Genomic DNA, 22105 nt, shown 5'->3' on the forward strand with positions numbered 1-22105 from the left:
TTTTTACTTTTGTCTGCAAACTTGGTTCTAACAAGATTGTTAGAAAGCAGAAATGTGGCAGGAAATTGGAGGTAGGGAAAAAAAAACCCCAACCACCAACAAAGATATATTTATATATATCTACACTGAGATATACTTAGGATGACTTTGTAGTGCATCAAAATGCTATATTAGAAGATGAAGAGTGGAGAGTGTAAAGGAACAAAAAGGGGAAAAAATTAACAAAAGACAGATTTGTCCTAAAGAGAAGCTTGGACATCTATTTTATACCTATTATTTCTCTTACTGACTACATAAGGATGAACTGAGACATCTTTACAGCTAATAATCTTTAAGTAAAGATGCAGAAGAGCTTTCAATTACAGGAGCTGGACTCCTAATTCAGTAGCGAAGTTCAATCTTTAGTCAACTTTATCTTTAGTCAACTTTACCGAGCATTTTGAAACATAAACTTAACACAATGGAGAATAATGTTGGGAATTATGATCCCGTGTCCTTAAATTCAATCCGAGGACCCTAAAATCAACAATTTAGGATTCCACAAACCCACTTCTATTCAGAAATGGCCAAAATCTAGATAGAGTTTGTTGTTATTAGGTTTTTATTATTTCAAAATTTTTTCTCCCATAAAGAATTATTTTGTGGCTTAAGACAGTGAGTTGCTTAGACAAACCTTCTTACTTCTTTAAAAAAGAAAAAGAAAACACTCTTCTCTTTTGAAATATTAAATAGGAAAAGTTGGATGGAATGGAAACACAATCCATTAAGAACCACTCTCTATGACTCTTATGTAGTATTTGGAGGTTTATACAAACAAATATTGAATCAAATCCCTTCTTTAGAACTGGCTCATCTCCTTCCCTCTGACTTCCAGCCACCTAAAAGCTTACAGCCTTGATTCTTTAAGAATAATTAGTTGCTCCTAATTCTATTTAAGTATCTAAGACAAATATCCAGCAATTTACAAATACATTTTTAAATGCAGAGAGAGAGGCCTACCCACTAAACACACGGTAAATAAGATCCAATATAATTTATAAGGCTAGAGCATATGCCCAAAGGTAACGTGCCTCCAGGGCCAGTTTTTAAGGCAGAAAAGCAATGAGATTTAGCACCTAATTCTGATTCTCATCATCAACCTGAATTGTAATTGAACTAATCAGCAGCTCATTTCAAGTGTCTATATTTGCCACACACAATTCAAATAACTTCAGTCATTTGTTGGGAGGCATATTCTCTATGGAAACATCAATATGCAAAGAAGGGCAAGACCTCCGATCCTTGCCGTTAACTCTCCACACAGCTGTTAAGTGCATTTGCGAAATTCGAGTTGACCTATAAGTGCACTGTAATGCTTTAAAATGTAGCGTTTTAAAAATCAATATGCTTGGGAAAGTGTACTAATTAGACAGCATCCGAGCAATTAGAAAGTCAGTATTAAGTCAAGATACATTTTTATTACCATGAGGCTACTATGCAGCTAAGACACAGACCACCCATTTCCTATTAAAGATGTCCTTCCCAAGTTGCAGGCTAAATTCAATCAATACCTTCTCCTTGAATTTAGTGGTTAAAGAGGTGAATAAAAAATAGCTGGGCTAAGTCTGATTCTGGAGTAAGAAATAAAGTGCTAAGGCCCAGGTTAGTGTAGTTAGAGATGTCTGGATGTAAATGGTAGGTAGGGTAATCTTCCCCAAGGAGCTGAAGTAGAGTAACCCTTGAGGAAGCCCAGCAGAAGGACATTGAGAATGGCCTAAAGCCAGCTTCACACAACGTGGGTGTGACCAGAATAGGCAAGAGGCAAACAAGGAACCTCAGACTATTCTTTCTGAGCAAAGGGTCCTTCTCATAGCAGAGAAAGGACAAATTATGAGCGGATGCAGCATGGCAAGGACGGAAAGGCCAACTCTTCTTTCCCCCTCACACAATTAGGATCACTGTGAACTGTGGAGTCTTCAAAAACCAAGGAGAGCAATGGGGGCAAAGACCTCTGAGGCAACTCCCTATTTTCCCCTATGAGTCTGGGACAGTGAAGCCGTCAAGCAAATAAGCAGGTGTTTACGATCCAGGCATCTCATGGGCAGAGGGAACGCTGCTCAAACATTCTCTCTTCGTTTACCCATTTCACACCTGAAGTCCTGCGTTGGCCAGAGTGACTACTTTTGGGTGTCTTCTACATGTCAAGGACGGCTACGTACAGCAAAGGCCTTTAATAAATGCCAAACAATTCTGATGCCACACAGAATGTTAACCTCTAGGAATGAGCTTCATGCCCACAAAAAGTAAATTAACTTCTCAGGATTCTCAGCGCACAAAGAATTCATCTAAAGCATAGCCAAACATACCCATCCCTTCCTAATAGTGGACTCCATTTGGGGAAAAACTTTTATTCAGTCCAATCTGTTGTCAGTCCATTAAATTGGGTGCTGATCATCCTAAGAAATTAGCTCAGTAACTAGAGAATCACAGGAGGGTAAAAATAAAGATTTAAAGCATCTGGCTGGTAGTCAATTTTACCCAACGCTGTGATCCTATGAAATATAGTAGAGGAAAGGACTTAGCCTACCTAGCTCTGGGACACTCCCTGACTTGAAGAACTCACAACATCAGGAAACCCACCCCCACAAAGAGCACTTAATAACATGCAGAATATTCTTAACAAATGCAAGGCTGTGGAAAGAAGCAGGCGATGAAAGTTCAATCACTTGATTACTGTTATCAGAGAAAGAAAAAAACAGTCCAGTAATTCCTGAGATGACTTTCTACAAAAGCTGAAAAGGAAAACAGCTTGAGAATTTTTAAACTACAGACTCACCGGAATGCTTGATTTAGAACTTGATAATTAAAATGTTCTGGTGCCAATCCTATGACTACAGCATTAGGATCATTTACTGGTATTCCTGGGAGGGGGCAAAAATAGAATTGCTGAAATTAGCACTGAAAAATGAATTGTATATTTTCTCCTTATATAACCACTTTGTTTCCAACACGTATAAATTCCCATTTTAGCCATACAGTGCCCTGAAGTGGACTTCAGAAGTACACATCCTGATGCTCTACTTTACTCATTTATTCATTCATTTATTCATTTTCTGATGCTATACTTTAGAAGCACAAGAGTTCATTATTATTTTTTTAACGGCAAGAAAGGGAGATTTTTAAAAAAGTGACTAAAAAGCACAATAAACTTTTTCCCACTCTTTCAGAAGCATAGAATCCAGGAAAACAAAACTGGAAGTAACAACCTGATGCTATGAAACAAGTAATTTCTAACTTCAAAAAACTTCACTGATTATAAGAAACAAGAACAGACGAGAGTTACCTACCAGATCAATATCAACTGATGAGAAACTAAAAATTCAACAAGCAAGATAAATTGGACTCTCTGATTGATACAGTTAAGGCTGGCCCATTCTCAGTTAACATGCAGTATACTGGAGCCTGCACACACAATTTTCTGCTTAAGCCCAAATACAATTTTGCTTATCAAAGTGTCACATTCTTTGCAAACCTCCTGCCTAGGATTTCCACATTTGGTCTATTCCAAGTTTACCTGCATAATACTGGTGGATTAATCTTCCTAATACATGAATTTAGTTATATCCTTTTTCTGCTCAAAAACCTTACTGACTCCCTCCTTCTCCACTGCCGCCGCCGCCTACTACGCCTACTACTACTACTACTGCTACTACTACTGATTAAACCATGCCAAAGCCTTAGCCCTCATAATCTGCCTCTATCCAGCCTCATTATCCTTCCTGCAATCTACAGTCTGGCAATTCACGAAGGCAAAGAGGTCTTATGTTGGTGGGCGGAGTACCTACCCTGATGAAAATCATGAATCCTTGCTGATCTTATATATTCCAGGTGATTCCTTTTAGGTGGGGGCCCTCAGTTATCCACCCACATGTACTTTCTCTTTCAGTATGCCATAAGGCTTTGGAGCAGGAGCTCTGATGAGGTCTTCTTTCCCTCTGCCATGGCTCCTCATAGACCGGCTGCAGGCTGGTGAGCTCTTCTGCCATGGCCACTCTGTAATTTGCTTCCATGGAGGAAAACTCACACTGCCGAGCCCGGAGGGACTGAACTGGTCCCTTGGGGTTTAGCTTGCAGGACATTCTTGAGAGGGTTTATGAAAGGAGTTCTTTCCTTGGTACTAGAATTTCAGAACATCTTCTCAGGTCACTGACTCACTCAATGTAAGGCTGGGGATCCAGTTCTTTTATGAGGAAGACATACTATTCACTTCCATGAAGCCTTGAGATTACAGAGCAGGGACAGAGGGGAAGAGGGGCAGAGGAAGGAGATTGAGGTGCTGCGAACAAAATCTCTGATATGCGGCCGAGGAGAGAATATTACTGCAGGCCACATTTCTTTTGCTAGGGGGAACCCCAAGAAGCCACAGAAAGGAGTATCACGTCAGGGCAGCAGGATCCACTCTAGAAATCCACCGATTCTACTTGACTGGTTGGCAACATCCACCACTGGGGCATTTTTTTCCTTTCCAAATTTTTAACTCATCCATTTCTATTCATCTTTGGTATTCACTGAGGCACAGGAGCAAGATTTGGCTGAATTGCAAAATTACTGCACGAGTATGGCCAGTTTAATTATTCAGAGTTTCATACGCAAAGTGTGTATTATCTTGGATCCTGGCTATTCTGCCTCTCTGCAGCTGTCTTATCACTAACTTTCCCATGAAGCAGCAGGTAAGGGAACTAGAGTGAAAAGAATTCAACATATATTTATTAAGCCTCTACCTGCTATGTGCAAGACACCAGGGTAGGCCCTGGGAATATAAAAATTAAAGAGTTCCTGCTGGAAAGTAGGAGCTTACTTTTCAGCGAGTGATAAAACATACCATGATAAGCATAATACGGGGCAGAGAGTAAAAGGATGCAAAGAAGAGATAAAAAAACAAAAGATATTAATTATAAGAGAACACTAAGACCCGGTGGGATCAGGAAAGGCTTCTCTGAGGAGGGAGCACCTCCTGGAAACCCTCTAGGTTTCATATTCATTCAGAGTACTACCTCCACTAAATCCTCCTGCACTGCTTCATAGGAGCATGGAGGTGACCCTGGCCAAAGCTAGGCTAAGTGGAGTACCAGTTCTGGAAAACCTGGCAAAGGAAGATGTGTCAGCTCCCCAAAGACCAGCCTGGCCAAGCTCACAGAGGCCCATCGCCAGCTGGCTGAGAGGAACAAAGTTTTCAGGGACAGCAATGCACGAAGGTCTTCTGTTATCGATGTGGTTTGTCCTTCATTTCAGAGAGGACCAATGACATCACAGGGTGATATCCTTTGACTTGTGTGTGAATTAAGTGAAGCAGGGTTGCACAAAGTTGTCAGCCTCACTCTCACTTCCAGAGTCATTGAAGTGGCAAGACAAAAGTCAAGATGATTGGCAATGGCCTGGGATGCAGTGGATGACGCTGGCATCTCTGATGTCTCACCTAGCTCTAAAGTGCTCCATGGTGTCTGCTTCAGCCACTTTCATAGTCACTGAAACAACTGTTCTCATCTGCCCCTTCTGCCAGGGGAAGTCTTCACATGCTTCGGGTAGACATCCCCCTAAGTCACCGACAGGTTTGAGGCCTGTTGGTTACCCTTGACCTGGTTTAACCCACTGCCGAGATGGTTTTATCAGGGTGTGGCTGCTGCACATGCTACAGCTTCTTGAGTCCCGGGCGAGAGTTGGGTGACGGATGGATACCAAAGGTGGATGAGCAGCCCCAAAAAGGGCTTAGCAAGCCCTCCCACCAGAGGTGCTAGTCCTCCCTTGATACCTCACACAGCCCTGAAGATCACCTACTAAGATGAGGAAGGAAAACTCAGACCTATGAAATCATGAATCCCTAAAGTGGTCACTTTAGTTTAGTAGAGTCATTCCTATTATCACTAATAATCATTAAAATTTTAGCAAGGAAGCAGCTAAAACCTTTGGCCAAGTCTGGGATTACTGTGCATAAATTATCTATATTATCCTTTACCCTATTAGCAGAGATACTTGGGCATTTTCCATATTCCTATGGTAGTATCTTAATAAAGTAATTTAGCATAGTGATGGACCAGAAAATATCTTAAGGTTGGTTCCAGACCTGGGATTCAATATGAATATATTTCAATACCAGCTCCATATTGGAATAAAAACTCCCAACTTTCATCAAATAAAATCAAAAAGGAAAAGCCTAATAAAAAATGAAATACATTTTCCTGTTTTTTGGTAAAACCAGAAGTGTAAATATATGACTATATTTCCTGCTAATATACAGATGTTCTATGCAAAAATACACCCATTTCAAATAATTTTTAAAAACTGTCCACATTTTGTGACTCAATTTTTACCTTTCTTTCTGTGTGGTGTCATTTTGCCTCATACATGTTATATGTACAAGGAAACATGGAGGCAAGATCATCAATATAAACATAAGGTTCCACATCCAAAGCAAAACTGTCTAAAAAACAAAGGAGATGTCTTAAAGGTGACGAAAATACAAACGAGCTAAAATCTTATATAAGAGGACAAGAAGAAGTAGCAAGGAGGTTGTAATCTAGGTATTGGATCAACACGAAAAGCTTATAAAAGAACACTGGACTAAATCACCAGCAGTAACACCAGCTATTTCATGCTAAATTGTTAGAGGAAAATCAGGATAAACACCTCTTTTTTTCAGGAGCAAACACAAAAGAAAAGGTTTCTAAATTTCTCCTACCTTGAAAGTCTGGTAGTGCCCGGTCATCAATCAGCAACATGGGCCTAACTTGCTTCTCCTGCACTAGGTTTCTAGCTGCTGTCAGAGAAGTGAATATCTCATGCTCAGCAACATCAAAATTCATTTTTTTCAGCCTCTCTAACAATTCCACCTTGCTCTCCTTGGTTGTGTTTGTCACAAACCTAATGGCAACAGGAGCAGCACGTAACCTAAAGAAAGGAAAATGCAGGTGTCAATGGAGCACTTTCCTAAAGAAGAAAAAAAACAACACAGTTTAACAAATAGAACTAGGTTTCTATAATAATAAGCATTCAGTTTTGCATACAACAAGCCCCTAAGGTACATGTTTTTAGAACCAAAAGGCTCACTTCATCACTGCTTAGACAGTTAGCCGTTCTTGACTTCAAGGACCAGCAAAATTATATCCCAGAAAGCTGTATCCATCCATCAGTGCTTCAGCGGTGTTCTCATATTTATCTGAACTGCACCTTACTTACTGCAGGGTTTAAGTTTTGAAAAAAAAAAAAAAAAGAAAAAAAGAAAACAAAAAAAAAACAAGCTTGACAACAATTACATTCAAAAATCCCACCACAGGTGAATTCTGAAAGAAAATTGAGAATCAGAATCAGAGGCAGGAGGAAAGACTCTTGAAAGTTATCGAGCTCAGTTCCTCATTTTATAGGTGCGGAAACTGAGACCCAGAGTACATAAGTGACTCGCTCAAGGTTGTAAAGCTAATGAAGAGAAGAGCGCGGAAGGCAACACTTCTGCTTCTTAAGGCAGGATTTTTGCTGTGAAACCTTAAGAATATGAGATTTTTCTCCCCATTTACTATTAATTTTCCTTAGGTACCAAGACCAGTTTAGCAACAACAGGAGCAACGGCGGCCAAAACAACAAGGGAAGCTAGCATCGGGATCACGCTTTTAGGTTTACAAAGCGCTTTATGTGTTATCTCATTTGTAGTCAAGGCTAGCAAGCGACAGCTACCTGAACAGCTGAGGTAGAACGTTCCATTTTTAGAGGCCAAAATATCTGAATTATGCTTTGATTTGGGTGATGTGATGTCACGGTCTATACTGTCCTTGAGACAGTGGGGTAAGAATCTAAGCTTTTTTACGACTTTAAGTTTGAGAATCAAAGTAATTTTCCGGCTCCTGTTAAAAAGAGAATTTTAAATGTATTTTTTAAAATTAATTATGCTTATAGACATAACTAATTCACATACTTTTTAAAGTCTCAGAGACTTAAAATGTTGGGGGTAGGGAAGAGATAGAGAAACTTGGAAATGGAGAGAAGGAGAGGGGAGGGGGAAAGAGTGAGAGCATTTACCCAAAGGACACTACACCAAATTTATTTTATTAAATAATTCACTCTTTCTTGGAAATATAATTGTCCATGTGGCAGGTTTTCTACAAAACACATTAACTTTGGTGTTTTTCCTTTCAAAAAAATTGATTACTTCAACAAAACTATTATCCTAAAAATGAACATGTGTAAGTACTGAAATAGTCACATCATTTTTAATGAGTTTTCACTTGTATTTTTACTACTCCCCCACCTTCCCTTTGCCTATTTGTTACTATAGAAACGAAAACCGGCAGTGCTGCTATTGAGGATTTTTTCTTTGGAATGGAAATGTGCCAGTCCTTAGTATCCGAGTGATCTGCAGGTCCCTGCGCCTCCAGGATCAAAGACTTACACACTTACTTAGAGAAGTCATTATTTAGCCAAATACATTAACACAATTTTCCTTTTCTTCTCACCTGCAGTCCTAAAAACTAAATCTAGTTTAAATAAACAAAGGTTCTAATCAGAGGCGGAACAGCCTGCTAATCGGAAGAACCTGTTTCTGTTACATAGTCGGGAGGCCAAGTCCACAATCAGAAGTTTCATCTCTTCTACTATCTCTCCTTGTGGCTTTGAACGAGATTATTTGTTCTCAACTGCCCATCTGTAAAGTGGAAAAGCTAATACTTAGCTTACCTTGACCTAGCCCTTCCTCTGAATTTCTATGGCACTTTATTTTCCTGACCTATATCAAAGAATGAAAATGATATTACTTTAACAGTGGTTCCCAAACTTCTCAAATTATGAGTAACCCTTTTTAGTGTCTTTTGCAGATTCTCAGAAATTATTATCCATTGATTGACATAATACATAACGGCAAGAAGCTGCTATGAATTCAAGCAATGCTTTGAAATGAATTTGTATTTCATTAATGACAACAGCAATCTAGATACAATAGAATAGAAAAATACCATGTATATATGTGTATACAAGCATAAACATATAAAGCACATATATGTATGTATAAAACACATGTATTATGCTTTATATTCCTATATGATATAAGTGTGTGTATACATACATACATACCTACATAGTGAAAGGCAGCACGGTACAGTGGAAAGAACATGGACTTGCAGTCTGAGGGACCTGAGGTCAAATACCACCTGTCACTACTTGTGTCACCTGGGCAAGTCACCTGACATTTCTGGGCCTCACTTTCCTCATGGATAAAATGAGGAGGCTGAACTAGATGACCTGAGGTCCCTTCCAGTTGAAAACATCATCCCATTCGATCTATGGTTCAAATATCATTTATGGACACCTTCTATTTTGCAGCCCATCATCGGTCTATGGCCCACAGGTTGTAAACCATTACATTAGACAATTGAGGACCTGACAACTGCCTCTGAAGTGTTCTCACTGTGTCTTACACCCACGTCTTAAACCCTCCACAGGGTTATAATCTCAAAGGAAAGGAGCATATTTTTATATTTTTTGTACTCACAATATGTAGTACCTATCTATGAACTGGCTGACTACCTCACAAACATCGTAAATGTCTTTTAAACTTAAAAAAAAAAACAAACAAAACCACAACAATGTTAGGCATTAAGAATTTTTCAAATTTAATTTTTGTAAGTAAGAAAATGTATCAAATGAACACAAGTAATCATATTGACTCACAATATCTGGCCTGGACTTGCTGAACTTTTTATGAACCAAACTCTGCCTAACACTAAGCTAGGCATTGTGGGGCATATAAGAGAAGTATAAGGCAGCCCCCACCTGGCAGCTTACTTACCCATTCGGTTTATGCGACCAAAGCCACAACTGCCAGTCTTTTTATTTTTAACTCTATTTAAACAAATTTAACATTTCTGCTAAGCTAGAAAGAAAAAGAAAATAAAGCTCACTTCCAACAAGCTTTTCTTATCAGTTGGAATTTCCAATCTTCAAGTTTGGTTATTTCTCTGTGGATATTCTATATTTAAGAAAACTGATATTCTATATCCCACTACAGAGGAGAAGTGAATGGGGAAAATAATGCCGATTAAATCAAACAGCCAAAATACAATAATCAAAAACACCCCATCCCATAATGCTTTAGTGTTTACAAAGCCTTTTCCTCATCACAACCCTATGAGACAGACAGTACAGGTATTATCAAGCCTATTTTACAAATGAAGAAACTGAGGCTTCGACAGCTTAAGTGATACAGCTAGTGTCTTGGCCACACTGCTACTTAAAGCCATATAAGCTTAGGGCAAAATGTTTAATAATATTATAATACGTGCACCTTAGGGTGAAACCCAAAGCAGTCACCTTCTAGAGGGTAAGTTTATGAAGTATCATCTTTAGACCATCCATCTAGCTAATGATCTGCCTGGGTAAAACGGCACTCACAAACATATCTGTCGGCTGAACTTGGAGGAAAGCTTGCCTTTTAAGAGCGTCCTGTGCGCCCGGTACAGCTGCATCTTCAACATGAAGTGTGCCACTGAGATCCACCAAAACAGCTTTTAATGCACGGCGTGCCGCCATCCTTCATTCCCTAGGAAGAAGAAAATGAAATTAAAAATACTGTTTAGAAGACAATGGAAAATAAAAACTGCTAAATATGCAAACAGAATCATTCACACAGAGAAAGATGTCGTTCGGTGCTAAGATCACTCTTATGGACAAAAACCCAAATTTTTGAAAAGCAAGAACTCAAAACAAATAGTAAAACTTCTTTCTAACTCTACCTTTCCTACAAGACAGATTAAAAATAAAAGAGAACATGCAAAAATGAAAGTCAGAGTATATCACGATATTTAAACCATCTTTCCCACAGATTAATATGTAACCACATATTAAATGTAGAAAACAGTAGATCTAAGAGGAAAGGGAAAGTACTAAGGGTTATCAAATTCCTATTATGTTTGCTATATCATAATGAAAATGAATGTTTTTTAGATCCTATCCTGAAATCCCATATGCACATTTGCCACTTTCTGATGACACATTTAGGTCACTAAAGGAAAAACAAATAGGTTATAAATATTGCATAAATACCATGATATTTCCCTTAATTTACCAATGTTATTCTCCCCCAACTTTTAAATGAGTGTGCATACTAGGACACTTCTCTTTGAATACAGACCAACCATCCTCTTATGCTTCAAGGGTAGGATATAAACTGGGCAGATGATTTTATGGGCCATCTAAATCTTTCTTTATAGAGTATAACATGAAGAGATAAATTTGATGCTATGGCAACCAAGGTCAAATTTCTACTCTAAATTAAAAGGCGGGTATAGAATTATATTTATAAGACCTACATCTTGTTTTTCTTGTATATTTTCAGAAACTTCAGTAAATATGGAGAGGGAATTCTTATATGAGACATTTCAGATGGAAAGCATGAGACAGAGGAACGTGGTGTCTATCTAGGCTCTTTCAAAAGCCGCCCAAATAAAAAGCCTAGATCATATCCGGCAAAATTTTTATAAAACATTTTACCAAGTAATACAGACTTAGTACCATTATTATGTTTAAATCAAAACATCTTTCCCCTTTTCTACCGTGCCCCTCCATATAAATGGCACGATAACACAGGCACATCAGAGGGGTTCAGCTAGAACCTCAGTTTTGGAAACAGTTATTATGAGCTAAAGGAACGGGAACAGTACAAAGACTGGACTAAGAGTCTGAAGACTTAAGTTTAAATTCCAGCTCTTCTACTAACTGGCTGTGTGACCTTGGACAAGTCACTGACCCTGCACCCCAATTTCCTTACCAATAACATGAGTGGGTTGGACTAGGTTATTACTATGATCTCTTCCAGCTCTAAAAACCTTATAATTCTATGAATAGGGACTATTTGTAATTGTCATCTGCCTACGAGAATACTGGCAGGGCAAAGGGAAAAGACAATAAATGTTTGCCTTTATCACGACACAACTTTTATTTTACTACAAGAGGATCTACGACAAACAATAAATTATGTTTATGAAACTCACTCTTACCCACTAAGATTTAGTTCTGGTCTTGTACCTAGCATATTTATAAACCAGCCACAGAAGAAATTCATGAATCCACCAAGCCCCACTCCAGCGGAAGAATCTCTCCTTCAGAATAGAGTTGCCCAACTATTTGCCCAACTCATGCAAATATTTTTCACTTACAAGTTACTGGTGCCTAGGATTATTTTCCCAGCTCCCAGGATGCCCTGCAGAGGAACCATAAATACCAAGGAAGCTGCTTCCTTGCCAAACCCCCCATTCATCACAACTCTGCCTTGCTCCATGCTGGAGGCAGGGCAAGGGAAAGGCTAACGGTGGCAGGCAGTTAGCTGTTGCTCAGCACTCGGTATCGGGGAAACTCTGCATAAATGGTCAGAAGGTACAGGTGAAATTGTATTAAAACTGGTTCTTCTACATTATGAGTTAAAGGTGGAAACCAATCCAACCATAAGCATCTATCATATGCCAGTCTCTGAGGATAACAAAAATATATATGAAACTGTCTCTGCTCTCAAGAAGCTTACATCCGCTGGGAGTGGTAACAGCACACATCTGAGTGTGTAGAAAATAAATACGAGACAACTTTTGGGGGGAAAAACATAGCAGCCGGGAGAATTAGGAAAAGTTTCATGTAGAAAAATGGCATTTGAGGTGAGTCTTTAAGGAAACCAGAGATTCTAAAGAAGGAGAATATTCAAGGCATAGGTCATGGAAACAAGAAACAGTGTTAAGTGGGAAGTCCACCGAGATGGCCTAAATGGGCCTTGGACCTTTCAGCGTAAGAAGGAAAGTAATATACAACAAACATAGAAAGGTAGGTTGAAGCCAAGTTGTAAAGGGCTTTAAAAGCCAAACGGTGAAGTTTGTATTTAGCCCTAGAGACAATAGCCAGCCACTAGAATTTTTTGAATGATACGGTCAGATCTTCTAGTAAAAACACCTTAACAGCAGTATGGAGGGCAGATTGGGATGGGAGGAGAAATCTGTGCCAAGGAGATCAATTAGGAACCTACCGCAATAGTCCAGGCAAGACATGATGAGGGCCTGAACTAGGGAGTGGCCACGTGAGAAGAGAAGAGGTTATATTCAAGAGACGTAGAGTTAAGATGGACAGTATCTGGCAAATGACTGGTTACGTGGCAGGAGGGAGATGAATTGCAGGTGAATTAGACGTTACGAATCTGGGTGACTAGAAGGAGGGTGGATCCCCTGACAGAACTAGAAGAAGGTTCAGACAGTTCAGAAGAGGAGTGGATTTGGGGAAAATACGAGTTTTGTTTTGTACAGGTAAAGTTAGAGATATCTACTGGTCACCCAGTTGGAGTGTCCAGTAGACTACTGGTGCCACAGGACTGGAAGTCAAGTGAGAAATGAGGACTATAGAGATCAGTGAGTCATATATAGAGAAAATAATTAAACCTGATGAGATTATCAAGAGTGCAGGCTTAGAGAGAGAACAGAAAATGGAAGAGCTTTTGTGTATACCCACGGCAGGGAATAAATGAAGAGCAAAGGACATAGAGATACAGTCAGATAGCTAGGAGGACTAGGAGAGGAGCCCCACGAAGATCCAGAAGGAGAGGCTAGTCAGCAGTGTAAAATGCTGCAGGAAGGTGAAGGATGAGAACTGGGATAAGGCCAAAAGGTTTGATAATTAAAGAGATCATTGGCAACTTTGGAGAGAGCAGTTTTAATCGAGTGGTAAGATCAAAAAGTCAGGCTGCCAAGTCCTGAGACATAGATAGGGAACGACTGAACAGGGAACTCATGGGAATAGCTTTTATCTTCTCAGTGAAGTCTGATGTGAGGTCTTCATCTGAAAGGCTGGGGGGGAGGGAGTGGTGTGGGAGACTGGAAGGAAAATGAGGATGTCTGGAATAGCTTCTGTGAAGGGTAAAAAATCAAGAAGGGAGGCAGGAAAAGATGGCCTTGCTACAGTGAGGCCCTCATGGAGGCTGGATGACTCCAATAGTGGGAGTGATCCAGTTAGGGGCCAGCGAGGCTTATGTGGCAAAAGGGTAAGGAGGCAATGGATTTAAGAGTAAGGGCTGGGTAGAGTTGGACTGATTAACTATAGGGTCACTGCTGAGAAGGGAAGAGAGTGAAGTGAAAGCAAGTATGATGGCTTGAGAAAATCCTGAGGGGTTTTATGGCCTGGAGGTTTCCCATGTCCAATCTCTAGCTAAGGCCTTGTGATTTCACCTTTGTAACATCTCTTCCCTATGTCCCTTTCTCTCCTCTGGCACTAACCACCCTGGTGCAGGCCCTCCTTACCTCATGCCTGGTCTACTGCAAGAGCTTGCTGGGGACAGGGGGTCTCCCTGCCTCAAGGCTCTCCCCAGTCCAGTCTACCCTTCACTCAGCCATCAGTGATTTTCCTAAAGCACAGTTGTGAGCAAGCCACTCCCCCACTGAAACACCACTGGCTCTCTATCACTTTCAAGGCCCCATATAAAATCTGTCATTCAAAGCCCTTCATGACCTGTCTCTGCCCCTCACCTACACACACGTACCTTTCCAGTCTTCTTCCTCCTTCCCTCCATTCCACATACTGTGATCTAGTCACACTCACCTCCTTGTTGTTCCTCAAACAAGAAACTTCATCTCTGGATTCCAGGCATACTTAGGCGGAAAACTCTCCCTTCCCTTCCTGGCCTTCTGGCTTCCAGCTAAAACCCCATCTGCTACAGGAAGCCTTTCCCAATCCCCCTCCATTCTAGCCTCTTCCTTCTGTTGATTATTTCCAATTTATCCTGGATATAGTTTCTTTGGGCAAGGACTGTCTTTTACCTTTCTTTGTATCTCCAAGTGCTTAGCCCAGTCCCTGGCACATCATGGGTATTTAATCAATGTTTACTGACCGATGTGAGGGCAAGGAATAGGTTTAGGAAGAGTTAAGATATAGGGAGGGATGAAAAATGGAAGGTCATGATCAGATAAAAGGATTTCAGACATTCTGATCATGGAAGCATTTATCAACACTTACAAAGTGGTCCAAACAAGTGACTTAGGAACTTTGGGGATTTGTGATTTTGTTATCTTCTCACACAGACAGTGAGGGCGCCAGATGAAGAAATTATAGCTCAGAGGTTGAAACATATACATCTGACTTTTTCTAAATGGACAATGCATTTGTCATGATGTAAGACTGAATTTGGCTTTATCACGATGTATCAGACCCTACCCCACAAATATTATTAAATGGATTTTTGACACAATAACTTGTAATGTACCAATCACATCAGGGCAAAGTATTATGCTATTAATACTGCATGAATTTAGATATCAAAAGGAATAAAAATTTAATGAAATATTTTAATGCACATGCTAAGGAGCTACTTTTTCATTCTAAAAGGTGGCTAAGCGTTTTAAAAAATGAAGTAGCTGTGACTGAAATTCTTTCTCAACTACGATGTAAATTCTATTAGAATCGTCGGAAAAAGTAGTGTTTTTGGTTAAATGAAAATTAACCAGAATTTTCTTTTTATTTCTGACAATGCTGCTGTCAGCTTGAAATGGACAGATTTTTTTTATTGCCTTACTAAGTAAGTTAAGCAGTGGAAAGAGACCCGGGGTTGGAATCAGAGAACCCAGGCTCAAATCTAAGACTTATTAGCATGACGCTGGGTAAGTAAATCAGCCACTGGGTCTCAATTTCCTTATCTTTAAATTAGGAGATTGGATAAGTCCTTAACTCTATAATCCAGTGATAATCATATTTGAATTCTTCTTTCACAACTCAACATTTTCCAATGACTTAGGATCATAAAAAATCAGTCTTATTCTTTTTCTTCAAAAATGATATTGCCTAGCTTGATCACCCACCTCATTCACAACGATTCATTACAAATGAATTTTGGTCTTCTAAATCAAATCGCCCTAAAAGGATAAGTATTTGCTGTCATTGAAGATATCCAAAAGAATGTGCCATAACTCTAAAAACAAATTTAAATGAATTCTAAAACTGGTTTGAAAAGTCAGTGACAGCACAGGTAAAATAAATGCACAGGATCCACATTGATTACTTTGAAGTAGGTGGCACTCACTTTGAAGTGTAAATTAGCATATATTTGTGGGTTTTTTAAAAAAAATTTAGTCTCTAAATTACTTCAGTCATTTTGTAGATAAAAAAGATACAGGAGATTGGTAGGAATTGCCAATGACCCCAGGATATCTTCTGGAAGTTGTATTTTTTTAAAAATCCTGATTTAGCTTTTCTCTTATCATTTAACTTCTTTTTCCTAAAAGTAAAGTACAGAAAAAATGTGGTTAATTGAAAGCTCTAGATAATCAAGATTTCTAAATAATCCATGTTTAACTATGCAACTTTCCCCTCTTTTGAAGGTAAAACATTTAATGCAGAATCTCTGAGTTAGATGGAACTGCAAAGGCTTCTGGTCCAACCCATCATACCTGAACAAGAATCCTCTCTAAAATCTACCTGACAAGCAGTCATTTAACATACATTCTTAACATTATCCTGAGAAGGAACAATAGTCATTAATGACTAGAATACCCAACCAATCCTTTTCCAAAAAGAGAACAGCTAACAGGCTCCAAGGACTAAGGATACTCCTAGAGATTCCATTTAAATGTTCCATCATGTTAAGATGTTTAAATGGTCTATAAAAGTATTCAGATACTACCTTTGGAGCTAAATTTAATAACTATCTCATAAAAGATAAGACTACTTAAAACAGAATTATATCCTTCATTAGATACATAGATGTACTTATTTTGCCTTTCCAAATAAAATTAATTTTCAGTTTGTTGTAGTCAACCCTTTAGGGTATAAAATTGAGTCACTGGTCACCAGTAAATATCATTTCAGCATAGGTAGGCAAAAGACCAGGAAACAAAATTAAAGAAGACTTTCTTTACCATATTCCTCACAATAGTTAAATCTCTAATTAAAGAAAAATGAATCTTAAAAATTACTACTTAAAATTTTTTTTCGGAGGGTCAACTAAATTTGAATAAAGGTATTAACTATAAAAATTATTTTAGAAACTAACTGAAGAATCAATAAAATAAAAAGAAGACTGCTTTCATACAGTCCTGTTAGATGCTCGCTTCAATACGTCAAGGCGTACTGCTATCATACCTATCTTCAAAAGTCTAGGGTAATTTCCACACAATAACAAATCATCAGAATAGGAATTTCAAGTATACCTTTACTGAAGAAATTATGCCTACAGCATTTAATCACAACTACTAATAAGAATTTCAATTGTTATTAATTACACAGATGAGGAGAGGAAGTTGATCACGGTCATACAGTTGGTTTATGAGACTCCAGCTGAAGTTTTCTGACTCCAATTCCAACGTGATCTTTCAACAAAACCAAACCGCTCTCATGGGAGAAAGCTGCTAACCCTGAGGCCCTAGGCTCCTGACAGTCAAGGAAGGCTGAGACATCTATATACTGGCCAAACTAAACCAACCAACTCCAGACAAGAGAGACTCAAGAAACAGCTGAAGACAAAATCCAATAAAAGACTCCAGTCAGGAAGGAAGAAGGAACAAAGCCGATGGCCCACATCTCTGGAAATGGACGGGGAGCTGCTGATAAACTTCTCCCTTACTCCGTCCCACCACCATGTATAGTTCCCTGAACAGTAAATTCTGCTTTAAACTCCTAATTCAGAAAGCCAGAATTTATTCCAGCAGGTTTGATATATTGGGAAATATTTTGAGCACAACTTGAATTCTGAGTTTTCTTCTGTTCAATTTCTTCTGAAAAATTGAGAATAGAGGGAAGCTGTACCACCTCACAATAACTCACAAGCTGCCAGCCTTATGATGCCCACTTCCACAAGTACATTTCAGGTCTTTTTCAAGGTAAAGTGTATATCCTTTGATGCAGTACAAGAGGTGAATGGAAAAGGGCAGTCTGAAGCACCCCTACTCCCACTCCCACTCCCTTCTGCTGTGGCCTCCATTTTGGGTCTCAGAGGCTCCAAGATGAGGAACCAGTATTTATTGTATTTATATATTAATTAATTAACATGTATAAAACTGTGCTACTGATTTTTTATTAGGTTCTTATCTTTTTTTGTGTGTCACTGACAAAGTTTTTGAGCACTGTGCCCCAATCTGATTTTTTCCATAAGCTCTCTGGCTTTTGTTGTTAGCCCAGTCCTTTGTGGGAATGTGTATCTCACATTACAGCAGAATTGACTGTACTGTGTAGCTGTCCAAGCCATCAATGGATTGTGGCAACTTGGGCTTTGCTCAAAGAAATCAAAAATTATAAGATGACGCCCTTTTTTGTGGGCATAAGAATGTGTGTGGTGTGTTCTGCCCATGCAGGTTATGTGTGCCCACGTGGGTCTGTCTAGATGTGTGCACAAAGGCGGTATGAATATCTCTGGGGTCCCCTCCACCCACCCTTCTCCAAAGGAGACTGATTTCTGCAGGAGGTTTGGGCCAGAGGCTACCAGTCCCTTTGCTATCCCCAGAGAGAGTGGGTCAGCTGTCAGTCTAGAGAAAATAACTTTTAGGTTCCAGCTGTGTTCCCGATCACTATTCCTTATCTGGGAAAGAGTGTCCCCAAGCTATACATCCAAAGCTCAATTCCCTTCCCACCAAATGCCAATTCTACAATTAACACACAGCAAATGAAGCAACCCATTTATCCAAGGTGATTGCAAAACAGTAATCAGAGTAGATGTACATGCAACAATGTAGCAGACAACACAGAGTGAATGAGCTCTCCTACTGAAGCTAAACAGCTCAGCTTAATTAAGAGAAAGAGACCCAGATCCCAAGGGGAAATTCCCCTTATGATAAGCTGGGGATAGGGAAATGATCAAGAGGCTGGTTCCTCTACAAGGCAGCTTCTAAGACTGTTCACATCGAACAGAACCATAAGCTTTTCAGGTGTATGGTTGAAACTTAGACACATTGTTCTAAATCTTTCACTGAAGTAAAAGAAAAATGAATTCTCTACATTTCTCACTCCAGGGTCTTCTAGATGCCATGATTTGAATAGTCAAGGAATAACAGCAAAAACAGACAGCCAAAAAATAGCATTTTATAAACATTTCAAGGTAGATAATATAATAATCAAGACTTTTGTAAGGTAGGGCTGAGGTGGCCAATGTACAAGCTGGATGGCACTAGCTCTGAAGTTGGCAGGACCTGAGTTCAAATCCAGCCTCAGACATCTATGAGTGGTGTGGCTCTGGGCAAGTCACTCAAACCCTGATTACCTACCCCCCCTCCCCCCCCCAAAAAAGTAAAGTAAAATAGGGCTGAGAAATTAAGTGATTTGTCCACACACTGACTGCTAGGACTCTAACCCATGTGACAATTCTTTCCACTGCAATCCAGTGTCTTTCAACGGGATTTAATATCCTCCCTCTTTGCCCTCCTCCCCTCTCTGTCTCTGCAGAACAGTAATGGCCGAACCAAAAAACATCTGAGTATCTATTGCGCACAAATATTCAGCGATTGTTTGTTAATAAAAATGTAAACCACATCCTCCCCAGTGAAATTAGGTGGATTGGCCAGGAACTAGCGGCAGCGGACACCCAGGACCCATTCAGAATCTCGGGACTCATTTTCACCTCTAAGGGGTCGAAACTCAAAGGCCATTTTGACAGCGGACATACAGACTCCCCTGGGGACAGAAGCGTTTTGGTCCGGAACTCTGAGTCAGAGAAGGGTCAGAACTCAAGTTCTGGTTCTTACTACCTGTGTGACCCTGGGCCCTTTAACCTCTCTGGGTCTCTGCTTCCTCTCCTGTAAAATGACTGGACTGCATCAGGGCCAAGATCGCCTCCAGCTCTCCATCTATGGAAAAGGCATTAGAAGGCAGCCCTGGATTCTGGGTTCAAATCCCTGCTCTTCTACTTAATGAGTGATCTTGGGCGACTCAACCTCTCTGGGTCAACGTCCATGAAAACCATGAAATAACGGAGATAACCCGGAGGGTCCCTTCCAATTCTGGGTCAATGACAGCAGCCTGGGCTTGCTTCTGAACATACAAAGGCCCCACGTCAAGCACCAAGACCCAGCTTCGAGGAGGGATCAATCACTCAGTGCACTCCCATTCTGGGCAGGGGTCCCTTCTCACCCTCTCAGCAAAGATTTCAGGGTTGGAAAAGACCTTGGGGGGGGGGGCATCTAGTCCAAGGCTCTCATCTTACAGATAAGGAGACGGAAGCCTCAAGAGCAGAGGCAACTTGTCCAATGCACAGCAAGTGGCAGTGGCAGTATTAGAACCTAGGACCTCTGACTGCGAATCTGGGTGGCAGTAGCTGGGAACGAGCTACTACTGGAAGTGATCCGTTTATTCTACGGAGGAGGAAGCCTGGGCTCAGAGAGGTTGGGCGGCCCGCCCACGGTCACACAGCAAGTGAACGACAGCCCCAGTGTCTACGCGCAGGAGGCAGGTCTTTCCCAGGACTCCAAGCCTGGACTTCGCTTACCGCAACTCCCCCCCCCCCCTTAGATGGTACCTCCTGCACCGCCCTGGCAGAGAGACCGACGGACCGATCCATTCACAAGATGGGGGGGGGGGGGGAAGGCGGAGCTGGCACCAGCCCCCAGTGGGGAAAAGAAAGCTCTGGGAAACACACGCCTTCAAAAACAAAGCAACATGCCGAACCCGGGGCCAACCACTACCTTCCTCCGTCCCGATGCGGCCCAACGAGAAGACGCCAGCCACTGGCCTCGGAGAAGAGGAAGGGACGGACCAGCAGCCGCCGCACTTCTGCGCAGCCCCGGAAGCTCCAGAGCGGCAGAGGAAGTCCCGCCCTTCTCCTGGAGAAGACCCGCCTTCGTCGTCACCCTACACTTTAAACGTCAAAGTTTCTTCAACGTAGGATGCCTTTTAATCAACCAACCAGTTAAAATCAATCAATTAACATTTGTTAATGTGCCAGGGACTATGCCAGGGCTTGGGAACCTGCGGTCTCGAGGTCACACGTGGCCCTCTAGGTCCACAAGGGCGGCCCTCCGGATTGCAGGTTCCCCACCATTGGCCTTTGCTAACCTCTGGGGACTAGACATATCTATCTGCCCCTCTAAAGGCTGTTAGTCTAGAGAAAGTAATTTGTAGGTTCAAGCTGTGCTCCTGATCACTATTCCTTATCAGGGAAAGAGTGTCCCCAAGCCATACATCCAAAGCTTAATTCCCTTCCCACCAAATGCCAGTTCCACAATTAACACGTATACCAAATGAACCAACCCATTTATCCAAGGTGATTGCAAAACAGTAATCAGAGTAGGTGCACATACAGCAATGTACCAGACAATACAGAGTGAGTGGGCTCTCCTATTGGAAGCTCATTCTTAACTAGAGAAAGTTTCACTAAGATAAAGAGACCCAGATCCCAAGGGTCATACAATCAAGGCTTATGATCAAGACAAGATGCAAATAAATACACACAAGCTATATACTGGATAAATAGGAAATAATTAGCAGGGGGAATCTAAGGATTACCTTTTTAATCTAGTCAATGGTGTAGATAGTTTGGGGTCAAGGAGGACTAGCATCTCTGGTGTGAGGGCTTGCGGAGTCCTTTTCAGGACTGTTCATCCACATTTGGTGTCCTCCTGTCACCCACCTCTCACCTGTGGCTCCAAGAAACTATAAAAAGTGTAAACACTTCTGCAAAACTATTTTAGCAGATGGGCTAAACCAGGTTGGGAAAAATCAACAATCCTCAAACCTGTCAGGGGATTAGGGATATGTTTATTTCAAGCAGGTGAACACTTCCACCCAGTGGGATGGACAGATGAGAACAATTTATTCCAGCAGCCACGAAGGTAGATGAAGCAGGCTATGTGGAGGGCTTAAAGACATCAAAGATGCCAAGGTCATACACTGCGTCCTGGGCCATTGGCAGTTGTCTTGACTTTTATCTTGCCACTGGACTTCAATGACTGGAAGAGAGAGTGAGGCTCATGACTTTGCAACTCTGCCTCACTTAAATCCAATTCATGTGCAAGAATTGGTCCTCTTTGGAAACAAAGGATGTTAGTTCCGATTCTTCTTTCACAACATGACTAATGTGAAATATTGCACACCATCTTAGGGAGGGGGGAGGGTAGAAGGGGGAAAAATTTGGAACTCAAAATCTTAT

At 40.7% G+C, this 22105-nt stretch overlaps 1 protein-coding gene across 1 annotated transcript in view; it reads right to left on the bottom strand.

Moving 5' to 3' along the window:
• HDHD2 (haloacid dehalogenase like hydrolase domain containing 2) overlaps positions 1 to 20759 on the bottom strand; it is a 34835-nt gene extending 14076 nt beyond the window's left edge. The window contains exons 1-4 of the mRNA XM_036756321.1: positions 20643 to 20759; positions 10448 to 10558; positions 6716 to 6924; positions 2816 to 2900 (exon numbers count right to left, since the gene is read on the bottom strand). Coding sequence (XP_036612216.1) covers positions 2816 to 2900; positions 6716 to 6924; positions 10448 to 10548 — 395 coding nt within the window. The 5' untranslated portion in view covers positions 10549 to 10558; positions 20643 to 20759. The remainder of the gene's footprint in view (positions 1 to 2815; positions 2901 to 6715; positions 6925 to 10447; positions 10559 to 20642) is intronic.
• Between the last annotated feature and the right edge of the window lie 1346 nt (positions 20760 to 22105).

This window comes from Trichosurus vulpecula, chromosome 1 (assembly GCF_011100635.1).
Source record: "Trichosurus vulpecula isolate mTriVul1 chromosome 1, mTriVul1.pri, whole genome shotgun sequence".
NCBI classification, from domain to species: Eukaryota; Metazoa; Chordata; class Mammalia; order Diprotodontia; family Phalangeridae; genus Trichosurus; species Trichosurus vulpecula.